The following is a 15,556-nucleotide window of genomic DNA, read 5'->3' as shown; positions in this document are numbered from 1 at the left end:
CTTGCTAGTGGCGACTCTTCAGAGTCCTGAGGCAGTGGAGGGCATCACATGAAGATGGAAGGTACACTAACAGCCGAACTGGCTTTTTTTTTTTTTCGAGTCAGAGTTTTACTCTGTCGGCCAGACTGGAGTGCAGTGGCGTGATCTCAACTCACTGCAACCTCTCTCTCCCAGGCTCAAGCGATTCTCCTGCCTCAGCCTCCCTAGTAGCTGGGATTACAGGTGGGTGCCACCACACCTGGCTAATTTATGTAATTTTAGTAGAGACAGGGTTTCATCATGTTGGTCAGGCTGGTCTGGAACTCCAGACCTCAGGTGATCCACCTGCCTCGGCCTCCCTAAAGTGCTGGGATTACAGGTGTAAGCCACCATGCCTGGCCCAAACTGGCTTTTATACAGGCCTGCTCTCTTGATAGCTAACCAACTCCCATGATAACCCCTTAACCCATTAATACATTAATCCATGAAAGGATTAATCCATTCTTGAAGGGAGAGTCCTCATGATCCAATCATCTCTTAAAGGTCTCACCTCTTAACTGCCACACTGTTTTCCAAAGTGGCTGCACCATTTTATATCCTTACCAGCAATGTATGAGGGATCTAATTCCTCGGCATCCTTGGCAACCCTTGTAATCTTTCATGCTTTTTATTATGAAAGCCTTCCTAGCGTGTGTGAAGTGACATCTCATCGTGGTTTTGATTTGCATTTCCCTAATGACTAATGATGTTGAACATTTAAAAAATGTGCTTTATGGCTGTTTATATATCATCTTTGGAGAAATGTCTATTCTAATTCTTTACCCATTTTTGAATTTTTGTTGTTGAGTTGCAGGAGTTCATTGTATATTTTGGATATTAATTTCTTATCAGAGATATGGTTTACAAATATTTTCTCCTATTTTTTGGGTTGTCTTTTCACTTTCTTGATAATCCTTTGAAGCACAAAAAATTTTAATTTTGATGAAGTTCAATTTATCCATTTTTTTGGTTGTTTATGATTTGTGTCTTATCTAAGAAACCATTGCCTAATCCAAGGAAGGTCACACTGGCTTACACCTCTCTTTGTTCTAAGACATTTATAGTTCTAGCCCTTACATTTAGGTCTTTGATCCGTTTTGAGTTAATTTTTGTGTGAGGTAGGGTTCCTACTTAATTTTTTTTCATATGGCCATCCAAGTTGTCCAAGCACCATTTGTTGAAAATACTATTCTTTCTCCATTGGATGGTATTGGAACTCTTGTTGAAAATCAATTCACCAAAAATATGTCTGTTTCTGTACTCTCTGTCTCTCTCTTTTTTTTATTTTATTTTATTTTTTTTGAGACGGGGTCTCACTCTGTCACCCAGGCTGTAGTACAGTAGTGTGATCTCAGCTTACTGCAACCTCTGCCCCACGGGCTCAAATGTCTATCCTCCCACTTCAGCCTCCTGAGTAGCTGGACCACAGGCATGCACCACCACGCCTGGGGTTTTTTTTTTTTTTTTTCCTATTTTTATTAGAGATAGGGTCTTGCCATGTTGCCCAGTCTGGTCTCAAACTCCTGAGCTCAAGCAATCTGTCTGCCTTGGCCTCTCTAAGTGCTGGTATTACAGGCGTCAGCCACCGTGCCTGGCCTGTTTCTGTACTCTCAATTCTTGTTCCATTGATTTATATGTCTGTTTTTTATGCCAGTATGACATAGTCTTGATTACTGTAGCTTTGTTGTACATTTTGAAATTGGGCAGTATGAGACCTCCGTGTTTGTTCTTCTTTTTCACGATTATTTTGGTTATTCTGAGTCCTTTATATTTCCATTTCCATTTTAGAATCAGCTTGTCAATTGTTGCAATAAAGGTAGCTGGAATTTTGATAGTGATTACATTAAATCTGTAGACCAATTTGGAGAATATTGCCATCTTAACAATATGCAGTCTTCCAATTCATGATCACAGAATGTCTTTCCATTTATCCAAGTCTTTAAAAATCTATTTATTTATTTATTTATTTTGAGACTGACTCTCGCTTTGTCGCACAGGCTGGAGTCCAGTGCTGCAATCTCAGCTCACTGCAAGCTCTGCCTCCTGGGTTCCGGCCATTCTCCTGCCTCAGCCTCCCAAGTAGCTGGGACTACAGGCGCCCACCACCACGTCCAGTTAATTTTTTTGCATTTTTAGTAGAGACTGGGTTTCACTGTGTTAGCCAGGATGGTCTCGATCTCCTGACCTCATGATCCACCCACCTCGGCCTCCCAAAGTGCTGGGATTACAGGCGTGAGCCACCATGCCCAGTGTAAAAATCGTTTTCAATAATATTTAATGGTTTTCAGTGTAGCAGCCTTGCCCTTGTTTTGCTAAGTTTATTCCTAATTGCATATTCTTTCTGATGCTATTGTAAATAGAATAGTTTTCTTAGTTTCATTCTTGGGTTGTTTATTGCTAGTGCATAGAAATGCAATTGACTTTTGTATATTGATCTTGTATTCTGTAACCTTACTAACCTTGTTTATTAGCTGGAATGTATATTTTTATGTATTCCTTATGATTTTCTACATACAGAATAATTTCATGTGCAGATAGAGATAGTTCTTCCTTTCCAGTCTGGATTCCTTTTATTTTGTTTTCTTACCTAATTGCTCTGGCTAGAACTTCCAATACTATGTTGAATTGAAGTGGCAAAAGGCACCCCTCTCTTGTTTCTGATCTTAGAAGTAAATTTTTAGTCTTTCATTATTTTGTTTTGTTTTGTTTTTTTTGAGACAAGATCTCACTTTGTCACTCAGGCTGGAGTGCAGTGGCATTATCTTAGCTCAGTGCAGCCTCAACTGCCTGGGCTCAAGTGATCCTCCTACCTCAGTCTCCTGAGTAGCTGGAACTATAGATGCACACCACCACATCTGGCTAATTTTTATATTTTTTTACTGACGGGGGTTTGCCATGTTGCCCAGGCTGGTCTTAAACTCCTGAGCTCAAGAAGTCTGTCCACCTCGACCTCCCAAAGTTCTGGGATTACAGATGTTAGCCACCGTTTAATATGATGTTAGCTGTGGGTTTTCATACAGAACCTTGGGCTGAGGGGAGTTCTATGCTTTCTTAGATTGTTGGGTGTTTTCATGATGAAAGGTGTTGGATTTTGTCAAATGCTTGTTCTGCATCTGTTGAGATGATCATATGTTTTTTGTTCTTTATTCTATTAACATGGTGCATGCCATGGCTGAGTTTCATATACTGAGCTAGTCTCACATTCCTGGGATAAATCCCACTTCTTTATAGCATATAATCCTGTTTATATGTTGCTAGATTCCATTTGCTACTATTTTGTTGAGGATTTTTGCATCTGTATTCATAAGGGATATTGGTCTGCAGTTTTATTTTCTTTGATGTTTTTGTCTGGTTGTGGTATCAGGGTAATACTAGCACAAGCTGGAAAGCGCAAGTTGGAAAGCACAAGTTGGAAAATGTTCATTCCTCTTCTATTTCTCATGATGAACTTGTAAAGAGGAATTAATTTTCCTTGAAACATTTAGTATAACTCACTAGTGAAGACATCTTAGGCCTCGGGTTTCTTTGTGGGAAATTTTTTTGATTACGAATTTAGTCTCTTCACTTGTTATGAACCTTTTTCTCTTGAATAAATGCTTCTTGAATTCCTGTAAGCCTTTGGTTAATTTCTAACAATCCGAGAAAGTTGGTTCTGAGGATTTTCCAGTGTTTTCATTGTTTTATGGTGGAGAGGATTTTCAGAGGTCCTTAATTCACCTTTTCCACTGATACATTTTTAAGTTGACATATAATTAATTTGGTGCCAGTCCTAAAACACCCAGAACTTCTGGGACAAATTTGGGGCCATAACTGGGCAGTTGGGAAGGTGGATGGGTGGAAAGTATTTAATTTTGTGTTGAATCTTTTTTTATTCCAAGTGACCTAGCATGTAATCAAATGCTGGAAAAGGAATAAACCAAACAGAATCTAAAAAAAAATTAAAATTTAAAATTTAATTTTTATTTTGTACAATTTTTGCACCATGAGGCAGTTGCAAATTTTAAGACACCAGTGTTCCTTTTGCTTCTCAGCATTGATGTCCTCAGTCAGATTTTCCTAGGTCTCTTGGGCCCTGGCAGACAGAAGGCTGTGTGCCCAGGCCCAGAGCAGAGATTATCCTGTATGCAGATGTCTCAGAGTAGCAATGCCAGCACAGTGCAGTGCAAACTTCATCTCTCAACCAGGCCTTCTGTTTCTCTCTCCTAGGGACTTACTGTTGTATTTACAAAAGAGCTTGAAAACTGGGCTGTCTTTGCTCTCCAAGCTCCCTTATGGCCGCTGTTTTCACACATGTTTATGCTGAAGCCCATCGGGTAAGGAAGGTGCGAGCAGCTGGCTCGGGTGAGGAGAGTGAGGGGCCCATGGTCCCTGGCCCCCTGAATCCTCCCTGCATCCTGTGGCTTCAGGGACCCCTCTGTGAAACCCTTTGGGCTGTGTGTAATATATTTTTAACACTATTGCCCTGGCCTAGTGGCTGCCTTTAGCTTCAGAATTTTTTTTCTATTAGGGACAGTTCCCTTCCTACCTGAGTGACCGATGCACTCAGAAGCTCTTTGAATCAATGAAAGCCTAAGAGATTGTGCTATCCACATAGAGCCAAATCTCAGGCCCACCCCAGCAGTGTAAGTGGGGGCCAGACTCCTCTGTCCTCTCCTCCTGGAGCACCAGAGTGGCGAGTCCACCCAGTTCTTCATTTTCTGCTTAATAGCGTGTTCAGGGAGTAGTACTGTCGTTGGTTTGTGGGAGGTGGAAAATGATTGGTTCCCTCTATTTGGAACAAGAATGGAATCACACTATGGAATGCATGTGTATGCAGTTGAAATTACAGTGGGATTTTGCTTTTAAGTCTCAATTCCTTGTTACTTGGGTATTGGCATGCCCTTGGGCTGGGGAGCGAAATGTGGGTGGGGTCTGCTTGTATTCAGGACCGTGCCTCCTTTTCTCTGTTGACCACTTCCAGCCTTGGGACCTGTTTCACTGTTACTTCTTCCTTTCAGAGTTAAAATTATACAAATGCAACATTGTGGTCAAAGCTCATTTTTTATCTGGGGCAGGCTCCTAGGCGATGCTTCAGGGGCATATGCTCAGGAGAGAATGTTCCCCTTGCTCATTGATAACGACTAGGCAGCTGCTGTTGAACTGTTTCATGCCCATTCACACGTAGGTTGGAGTTGTTTTAAGAATTGCCAAATATTGCTAAAAACTGTGCCCTCACTAAATTCATCTGAATGCCCCAAACCCTGAGAGTTCACAAAGCCCTAGGACATTCATTCTCATGAGCCAGGAACAGCCTCACAGCAGAGCATTGGCATTCCTATTGTATTGATAAAGAAATTCAGGCTCAGACTCAGTAGGGAGGTCGGGGCATCAGGCACAAATGAAGGCTTTTCTTTTTCCTTACTTTTGGCCTAGTGTTCTGGCCTGCAGGTTAGGTATCTTGAAAAGCAGCCTGTAGGAGGGATGTCTTTAGTCATTGGCCTCACAGGCCTCCAGTGGTCCATGCACAGGAAGTTCCTCATGGGTTCCGTCCTGTGGAAGTCTCTTAAACATACTGCTGGGCATTCCCAGGACTGCCGAGGGGTGGCTGAGGTTGCCGGAACACTAAGCAGACATTACATTCTATAACAAGTTTGTTTGAAATGACAGAATAAAGGCAGATGGAGGCTCTATCTTTACTGAAGCTCAGTGCTGGTGGTAGCTCAACATTGATCTTACCACCGAACGTTTCCCAGCAATGCTTCCTCCTGCCGCTTGGGGGATATGCTTGTCATTTGCACCCAGTAAGACTGAGGAGCAAAAGTATACGCTTGGCCTTGGGTATCCTTGGGTACTGCATCTGCAGATTCACTCAACCTCTGACAGCAAATATTTGGAAAAAACCAAAAATAACATGACAATAAAAACAAGAACAAAAATACAGTATAGAAACTATTTACATAGCATTCATATTGTATTAAGTATGATAAGTAATCCAGAGCTGATTTAAAGTATATGGGAGGGTGTGCATAGGCTACACGCAAACACTACACCATTTTATAAAAGGGGCTCGAGCACTCACAAATTTTGGTATTCATGAGAGATGGGGAGTGGAGGAGGGGTTTCCTTGAACCAATCCCCTGAGGATGCCGAGGGACAACTGTACATCAGCTGAGCTCCTACTGTATGCCAACCATTGTGTTAGACATATTTCCTCCCCTCAGAAATCTCAGCCTGGAAGAAGAGGCTTACATGCCCGAGTTACAGTTCAATAGGTAGATGTGCCAACATAGGTTTGTATAAAATACATGGGGAGGCTGGGCACAATGACTCATGCCTGTAATGCCACGACTTTGGGAGGTTGAGGCAGGCAGATCACCTGAGGTCAGGAGTTGGAGACCAGCCTGGCCAACATGGTGAAACTCCATCTGTACTAAAAATACAAAAATTAGTCAGGTGTGGCTGTGTGCACTTGCAATCCCAGCTACTCGGGAGGCTGAGGCAGGAGAATTGCTTGAGCCCGGGAGGTGGAGGCTGCGGTGAGCTGAGATTGTGCCATCGTACCCCAACCTGGGCAACAGAGTGAGACTCCATCTCAAAAATAAAATAAAATAAAATAAAATAAAATAAAATAAAATACATGGGGAGAGAGTGAATCCCTTTCAGAAGGGAGAGCATTTGGAAAGGCTCTGCAGAGGAAATGGCATTTGGTTCAGAGAAAATGGGTGGGCAAAGAAGGTGGGACAGGGTGTCATAGCAGAGCAAAGCAAGGTCATTGTGTGCATAGGTCATGGTATGTGTTGCAGTGTGGTGGCATCCTGGGGTTCCAGTGATGAAAAATGAGGCTAGAAAGATAAGATGAGAAAGAGTTAAAAAAGAATTCATTCATTTAAATTCGGGACAAAAGAAGAGGCAGATGGAAAGAGGAGGCAGAGCAAAGGTTTATACTGACAAAAAACCATGAACCATTACAAAGTGGTCACCAGAGGCTATTGCGGTGTGTGGGAAGGAGCACTGGACTGGGAGTCCTGTCATAGCTCTGCCCACTTACTAGTGTGACCTTGAGCAAACTCTTGCTCAGTTGCTCAGTTTCCTCATTTGTAAAATGGGGTTAATCATGTTGAGCTGAGGCCTTTTGGGAGGGTGAAATGAGAGAGAGGAAATAACGGTGCTTTCTAAGTTGTAAACGTCTGTGTTCATGAAGTGCTCTTCTTTTTTAGCTACACGATGGGATGGAAAGTTAAGAGCGGGGCTGGTTTCCCATTAGGGATGGAGAATGGAAATCGTCTGGCCCAGGAGCTGCTTGATTGCTCATTAATGTTCTGTGTGGCAACTGAAAATGGGGAAGCCTCTGAAAAACAAAGAAGATGTGATAATTCAGGCCCCGTGGTTTTAGTTCCTCATCTTAGCCTTTCTTAAAGAATGATGAGTTAAACTCCAGAGCCTGTCATTCAAATCCAACAAACCCATTCTGCACTCAATTAATTTAATATGAAAGATATAGTGGGCCATTAATCTATGGGGAGCAGCAGTTTTGATAAAACACCCAAATTAAATTCTCCAAGTTAGAAAAAAAGGAAATTATCCCATTTAGTATCACTTGAATACCGTTAGTTATTCAGTTCAACAGAGAATTCAGTCAGTTATTCAGCAGAGCTCTGGCTCCTGAGACTCTGAATACATCAGGCAGAGAAATTCATTTCATAGTTTTTCAACTGTGAACTTGTAGGAGTGTGGAGTTAGATAACATCTAGTTGCCCAGAGATTTAGAGATGAGCTAGCCTGACTTGAGAAATGATATTATTTGTAAAAACTGGACATTTATCATTGCTGCAGTTACTAGGTTAGAAATGTGAGCAGGATTTTGGAGTCATCAGAGGGACTTGTGTTCACCTCTGGCTCCTTGACCTGTGTCATTCTGGTTGTGGCCTTTAACCAACAATCTGCACACTGGTTGTCTCACTTCTTGCCAGGTTGTTGACAGAGCGCAGTGGGAAATGTGGGCTCAGGCCCAGCTTGGGGTCCAGTGATGTGGGTTCCATTCCCTTTTCTCTTAGAGTGTGCACCAGAGTCGGGGTCAGTGATACTAAACTGCTGTAGGCTTGAGACAGGTAGAGCCGGAAGGTGCTTGTAGGGGTAGAGTCTGGACTGGGAGTGGAGTGGGCACAGCAGAATTTTGGGCTGGGAGGACAGCTGAAGGAGAAGACAGATGAAAGGCTTTCTCTATCCCTTGATGGGATGGGACATTGTGCAGTTTCTCCTTGGACATAACTGGCTTGAAGCGCTCCTTAAACTCTAGGTGGCACATATTTTTGGTATTATAACTCGGAATAATGCTAGCCTGAGTGCCCATGTGCCCGATTCGTGTCCTGCTTAGGGTCATCTTTTCTCTTGAATTGCTCAGGAATCCCTGGGGGCTTTATGGTTCCCCAAGCTGAGTCATTACAACATTCATAGGGGTGTGAAGTGCTCTGGTCTTAAGGAACTCCTGCAGTGGCTCCTGGAGGCCACAGGGGGTCACTGTTGGCAGCCATCAGGCGTTGCTCAGCAGGGTTCAGGACCACGGGAGTGGTTGGCTGCCGACCTCAGAAGCCTCAGATAAGGGTTGAGAGAGCCCTTTCTCTAGGCCCAAGTTTAGCTGTGGTCGAACTTTGCTTACCTCATCTTGAGTCCCAAGCCCATTCTTCCACCAAGGGACCATGGCTCCAGCAGGCCGAGTCACAAAAGGCCTGTGTGATTTCCTTCAGCATCTCGGCTGCCTGTTTTCCCTCCCCGGGGTCAAAAGCTTTTCCTACTCATACTTGTTTTTTCCATTCTCTGACAGGAGCCCCTGACTCCACACATCCCCTCTGCTCTCACATCACTTCCCCACCTCCACCCAGGGACGGACTCTTTCTAAAGGCGCCATTTCAGCCTCTTTATCTCACAGCAAACACTACAATAACAGATAATATTTAATAAACCTAGCCCATGCCAGGGCTTTTCAAGCCTGCTATGTACTGTCCCATTTACGTCTCAAAGCAACTCAGTCAAGCCCCCACTTCATAGGCAAGGAAAGAAGGTGTAGATAAGGTAATTCAGGTTGCCCAAGATCACACGGAGCAGAATTTAAATACATCCACATTCACATACAATTCAAATATTTACTGATGCCTTCCCCCATATTATAGGATTATTCATTAATTTTCAGGGACATCGTTCTATTCACACAAGGGATTACTACAAATTAATGTTGCTTTGAAGCATGGAGTTTCTCTGCAGGATGTAACCGGGTCATCTGGATTCTATAGGACACTGAACTTTTTCCTTCTGGGCAGGGGTGTAGGGTGGGCCTGAGATCTCTGAGCTGACCCAGTTGGTCTGAGTTGGTGAACACAGCTGCACAGAGGCAGGTTTGTAGCTTGGTGGGAGTGTGGCGGAGCTACAGTGCAGAATGATGTGTGTGTGTGTGTGTGTGTGTGTGTGTGTGTGTGTGTTTGTGTGTGCTGGGGAAGGAGCCCACTGAGCTGAGAAAGTAAGGAAAGTAGGCAGGGCACTTCTCAGGGTTTTACCTGGCAGGCCAAGGTGTTTGTATTTTATTCTCTGTGCAGCGGGAGCCACTGAAGGCTTTTGAGGAAGCAAGTGGTAAAATTAGAGCTGGGCTTTAGGAGAATGGGTTTAGTCTTTGTGTGACAAATGGCTCAGGGCCCCACCTGTCTGAATTCCAAAAACCCAGCTCCCTAATCTGCATATAATTTCCTTCTGCAACCTGCCTGCCTGTCTGTCACTGAATGTCACTGTCTCTCAGGGGCTGTAATCTTCCAAAAGTCACGGTCCTTGTAGGGCACGAGCTTCTAGTTTTTAGTTTGCAGTCAAATGTCTGCAAAGCCCATCCCGGGGCATCCTGACCTTGTTGGAGCCTTTCGTCCCAATACAAGGCAGGTATCATGGTGTTCTTAGGGTCTGGAACTTACAGACCTCCCTTTTGAGTTTCAGAAGCCACAACATATGGATGTCTTCTCAGGGCCACTTGGCAGACACAAGACCCTTCCTTGAAGAACACAAGAAGATGGAAGGCCAGAGGGAGGGATGTCTTGGAGTCTTGCAACATAAGGAGTGACAAACCACTGAAACCTCAGTTTTCTCTCTGGAATGGCCTCTTCCCTTTTCTTTCACTGGAAAACTCTTATTGATCTTCCCACACCCAGTCAAATTATTTCTTGTGATGACTGCTGGCTCCCTAGCAGCATGCAAGGCTGCTGCTGCCCCTAAACTTTGACAGTACTTCATTGGTCTCTTTTTTAAATGATGCTCACTACTTTCCTCATTATGCTAGAGATATTTGTTGGTCTTATTTTCCCAGCTTGCCTCTGAGTGCCTTGAAAGAAGGATTTCCTTCTCTATTATCTCTGTATCCAACTCAGGACCTAGTGCAGCGCTAAATACTTAATTGAGTTCCATCAGTCATACAAAAATATGTATCGCCTGCCGACCGTGTTCTTGGCACTAGAATACAGCAATGAATAGACCAAAGCAAACTCTCCACTTGCCCTTGTGGAGTTCACAGCCTAGTGGATATTCTGCATGGGACACCCATGGGGCCACTTCCATAAATACCTTCTGAGGGACAGACTTCATGCTGCCTTCCTCAGATCTGGGAGATGTTCTGTTCCCAGAAAGCGTTCTTTGACAACTTGTGAAGTAGAAATGCTTTCTTTCAGGAACACGGCAACTGACCTTTATCCTGCGAATACTAACAGCGCAGTTCTTGGTAGGTGCTTGCTATGCATGTGTTGAGTGGTATTGGAGTAGAAACAGACTAAGATTTTACTCTGAGAAGAGAAGGTGACCCACCGGCGCTGGGGCATTAGCCTGGTACAATTAGAAGAACAAAGCCAGCAAGAGTTTTTTTTTTTTTTTTTTGCAAAATAGTTGGATTTTAGAGGCAGATAGGGGCCTGCCAAGATGCAATGAGACTACAAAATAATTGGTTTTAATTCCAGAATTTGCCTCTAATGGGTTTTGTTCCCTTTCCCACACTTTCCTGGTCCCAGACCTCCCTTTTGAGGTTTAGAAGCACAGGTATCTTTTCAAGGCCACTTGACTGAGACAGGACCCTTCTTTGAGGAGCACAAAAAGATGGAAGAGGTCGTGCATGGTGGTTCACTCTTATAACCCCAGTACTTTGGGAAGGCCGAGGTGGGAGGATTGCTTTAGCACAAGAGTTCAAGACCAGGCTGGGTAATATAGTGAAGCCCTGTCTCTACAAAAAATTTAAAAAATTAGCTGGGCATGGTGGTGCACACCTGTAGTCTCAGCTACTCAGGAGGCTGAGATGGGAGGATTGCTTGAGCCTAGGAGGTCGAGGTTGCAGTGAGCTGTGATCGCAGCACTGCACTCCAGCCTAGGTGACAGAACGAGACCTTATCTCAAGAAAATGAATATATATACATATATTAATATATGTATATGTGAATACAGAGGGCTAGAGAGCTGGGTGTCTTGGAGTCTTGTAAGCTGTTGGTGTTATCAAAAGATCCTTTTCCCCCTCCCCGCCCATACATACACTCACCTACCAGCTGTCAAGGTCATAGGAAACCAAGAAAGGGCTCCAGAACTGGGACACTAGTGTTTCCAACAACTCATCTTGCAGTAGGAGGAAGGATGGTTCCTGGCCTGGCCCACTTACCCAGTTGGGCAAATTGCTGTCCTTCCTTGGGCCTCAGTTTCCACATGAATAACATGAGGAGGTTGGGCCAGATGGTCTTTAAATGCTTCTTTGTTTTTTAGTAGGAAAGAGCTCTGGTGTCAGATACACAGGTTTTTAAATCAAAGGTAGCTGCTTGAGTGATGGGGCCATGGGGTGGAAAGAACTGTGTGGGTTTTAGAGCCGGGCACACCTGGTTTTCTGTCCAGGTTCTGCTCCTTATTAGCTGATTTACTTTGGGCAAGTTACTTAACCTCTCAGAGGCTGGTTTCCTCACCCATAAAGCAGAAATAGTCATGTGCCCTCCCTGGGTGGTTGGGGGAAGTCCCTTAGATAATGCAGGGAAGGCACCAAACCCAGGGCTTGGCACTGTCAATGAGGGTGACGGTGGTGGTGTCTGGAGATGCTGGCCACTTTGACAGGTGAGCTGAGTGGGCAGAGGATTTGAGGAGCTGCTCTGAGCAGGACACTCCCAGGAAGAAATACATAGGGAGATGGAAATTTCCACTCCAAAGTGGCTTGGCCATTCTGGAATGGCGTCACAGGAACAACTAGACAACCCTAAACTGTCAGGGTATCTTTACCTTTGTAGGGACAGGCTTGCCCTAGGGCTGCTGCTAGGGCTGGGCGGGGCCTGCCTGTCATTCTGGGTTCTGAGCTTCCTTGCAGCCAGGTGAATCCTGAGGTTCTTGGACTATTAGGTTGGTGCAAAAGTCATCGCGATTTTTTGCCACTACATTGCAATTACGTTTGCACCAACCGAATACATCCTGTCCCAGCTGGCGCAGTGCACTGCCTGGGCTGCGGATCTGGGCTAACGCGCTGTCTTCCTGTTTCCAGTGCGCCGGTCAAAGGCGGCTGATGAGGAGAGGAGCCGCCGAGCCCAGCGCGCCCGAGACGAGTACCGACGCCACTCGCTCCGTGCTATCCAGAAGGGCACGGTCGCCGGCCTCAGCTCCATGTTCCGGGAGCTCGGCCAGAGCCATGAGCAGGAGGCAAGACTCTACCACCACCTCCCAGGCCCGGGTCCGCCGCAGCCCCTCGCCCTGCCGGTCAGGTGGGTCGAGGCTCCGCGTTGGCGTGGTTGGGGCAAGGGCCTTGGATTAGGGCATGGGACACTGGGGTCCCAGTCCCGGTTCTGCCCCAGATTTGCTGTGTGGTTTGGGGCTAGCATTTCCCCTCTGGACCTTAGCCCTAGTCTGTGGTAGGAGAGGGAGGAGAGGTGTGGGAGTTGGAGATTTGTAATAACTTTGGAGTTCTGGGAGCTTTGACCTTTTTTTTTTTTTTTTTTTTTTTTGAGACGGAGTCTTGCTCTGTTGCCCAGGCTGGAGTGCAGTGGCGCGATCTCGGCCCACTGCAAGCTCCGCCTCCCAGGTTCACGCCATTCTCCTGCCTCAGCCTACCGAGTAGCTGGGACTACAGGCGTCCGCCACCACGACCGGCTAATTTTTTTGTATTTTTTGGTGGAGACAGGGTTTCACCGTGTTAACTGGGATGGTCTCGATCTCCTGACCTCGTGATCCGCCCGCCTCGGCCTCCCAAAGTACTGGGATTACAGGCCTGAGCCATCGCGCCCCTACGAGCTTTGACCTTTTTAAGGTCAAGGATTCCTTTGAGAATCTGAAGAAAGCTGTGTACCTTCTTCCCTCTCAAATTTGCGATATAAAGACCTAGAATGTTTGGATACAATTTGAGACTCTAAGGGCCCCAGGCTAAGAACTTGTAATGAGCCCTCAGATGGGTGAAGCATGGCCGGGCAGCCTGGACACAGGGCTTGAGGACTCTCAGAGTCCCAGGCAAGCCGGTTTTTCTCTAATTGGAATAGTAGGTTTGCAGTTTAGCATGGTTGGATGCAGGCGGGTCCTCACACACATTTGTGTCCCCTAAGGGTTTGCAAGGGCACTTAGATGACTGTCCGAAATTGCCAGGACCAAAGGTTAAGAGGTTGCAGGGAGCCTCTCTTTCTTCTACCCGCCCCCACCTTAGGCCAGCCCCAAGGTTTGGCCTCTCTCAGCTTGGGTGCTCCCGTGCCCAGATCATTGCTGAACAACCACTGTCCCCAGGAGGGCCAGAGGCTGGGTGGTGAGCACCTGCCGGCTCCCTTAACCTCAGGTAATCTGCAGAAGAGTCCAGTCACCCCCAGATAATGAAGGGGTGTCTGAGTTTTGCTTTAGTTGGGGTTTGGGATTACTCATAACTTTATTCTCTCTCTGCCTACAGTGTAGGGACAGTTGATGATGTCTTCATTTCTTCCCTCTCACCTTCTCACCCTTTCCTTTCTTTTGTCTGTGATAAACATTTTTTTCTCAGTTTGGCACTTATTTTTTGATTTTCATGATGAAATTTTTTGTCATGCAGGAATTCTTGATTGTTACAAGGTCAAACTTTCTTGTATATTTTCTTTTTTTTGTTTTTTTGAGATAGAGTCTCACTCTGTCTCCCAGACTGGAGTGCAATGGCGCCATCTTGGGTCACTGCAACCTCTGCCTACCAGGTTCAAGAGATTCTCCTGCCTCAGCCTCCTGAGTAGCTGGGATTACAGGCACGCGCCACCATGCTTGGCTAATTTTTGTATTTTTAGTAGAGACAGGGTTTCACCATATTGGTCAGGCTGGTCTCAAACTCCTGACCTCAGGTGACCCACCTGCCTTGGCCTCCCAAAGTGCTAGGATTATAGGTGTGAGCCACTGCTCCTGGCCTCTTTTATATTTTCTAAATTTGAGGGCATAGTTAGAAAAGCCTTCTCCCCATCTATGCTTTTTAAAATAAACCTAGAAATTTTCCCTCAGGCCCATTTGATGGAGCCACATGGACCATGGTGCAGCCTGGCTCTGGGCTGGCTGTGTGCAGCCAATAGGGGAGCAGTGGCCTCACTCCCGAGTGAGCCTGAAAGGGGGCAAGCAGCTGTGCACACAGGGCAGCAGGCCCAGGCAGTGAGAAGGCCCTCCTACCAGCCTCTCTCCTGTGGCGGCCCCATGGGATGGGTCCCTATGGCCTCACTGCTCTCACCTCTCTGGTGCCTGCCAGCACACCTTGTCTGTCTGTGCTGAGGGCAGAAGCGTGCGGCTGATGGGAGGAGAGGTTCAGGAGTGAGGCTTTGGGCCAAGTGGCCTCCTAGAATACACATCTAGTATTTATATGCTTTTTTTGTTTTGAGTTTTGAGTATTTATTATCCTTATTTTAATAACATTTATTTAATTGTATATTTATTAGATTTAAATTTTTTTAAACAAAATTTGAGACCGAGTCTTGCTCTGTCAACCTAGGCTGGAGTGCAGTGGTGGTCCGATCCCGGCTCACTGCAATCTCTGCCTCCCAGGTTCAAGTGATTCTCCTGCGTCAGCCTCCCTAGTAGCTGGGATTACAGGTGCGCACCATCACACCTGGCTAATTTTTTGTATTTTTAGTAGAGACAGGGTTTGACCATGTTGACCAGGCTGGTCTCGAACTCCTGACCTCAGGTGATCTGCCCACCTTAGCCTTCCAAAGTGCTGGGATTACAGGCATGAGTCACTGTGCCTGGCCTATTACATTTAACTTTTAATGATGGCTATGTTTAACTGGCTTAGAAAATTCCTGAAAATTGGCTGGGTGCGGTGGCTCAAGCCTGTAATCCCAGCACTTTGGGAGGCCGAGACGGGCGGATCACAAGGTCAGGAGATCGAGACCATCCTGGCTAATACGGTGAAACCCTGTCTCTACTAAAGAATACAAAAAACTAGCCGGGCGACGAGGCGGGCGCCTGTAGTCCCAGCTACTTGGGAGGCGGAGGCAGGAGAATGGCGTGAACCTGGGAGGCGGAGCTTGCAGTGAGCTGAGATCCGGCCACCGCACTCCAGCCTGGGCGACAGAGCCAGACTCCGTCTCAAAAAAAA

The 15,556-nt window shown here is 45.8% G+C and overlaps 1 protein-coding gene across 3 annotated transcripts in view; it reads left to right on the top strand.

Moving 5' to 3' along the window:
• SH2D4B (SH2 domain containing 4B) overlaps window positions 1–15,556 on the top strand; it is a 115,980-nt gene that overhangs the window by 57,893 nt on the left and 42,531 nt on the right. For all 3 annotated transcript variants that reach the window (XM_017856242.1, XM_017856240.1, XM_017856243.1), the window contains exon 5: window positions 12,521–12,737. In XM_017856242.1, the coding sequence (XP_017711731.1) occupies window positions 12,521–12,737 (217 nt within the window). The remainder of the gene's footprint in view (window positions 1–12,520; window positions 12,738–15,556) is intronic.

Source organism: Rhinopithecus bieti, unplaced genomic scaffold, assembly GCF_001698545.2.
Source record: "Rhinopithecus bieti isolate Rb0 unplaced genomic scaffold, ASM169854v2 scaffold_43555, whole genome shotgun sequence".
Classification (NCBI taxonomy): Eukaryota; Metazoa; Chordata; class Mammalia; order Primates; family Cercopithecidae; genus Rhinopithecus; species Rhinopithecus bieti.
This window is presented reverse-complemented; position numbering and strand designations above follow the sequence as displayed.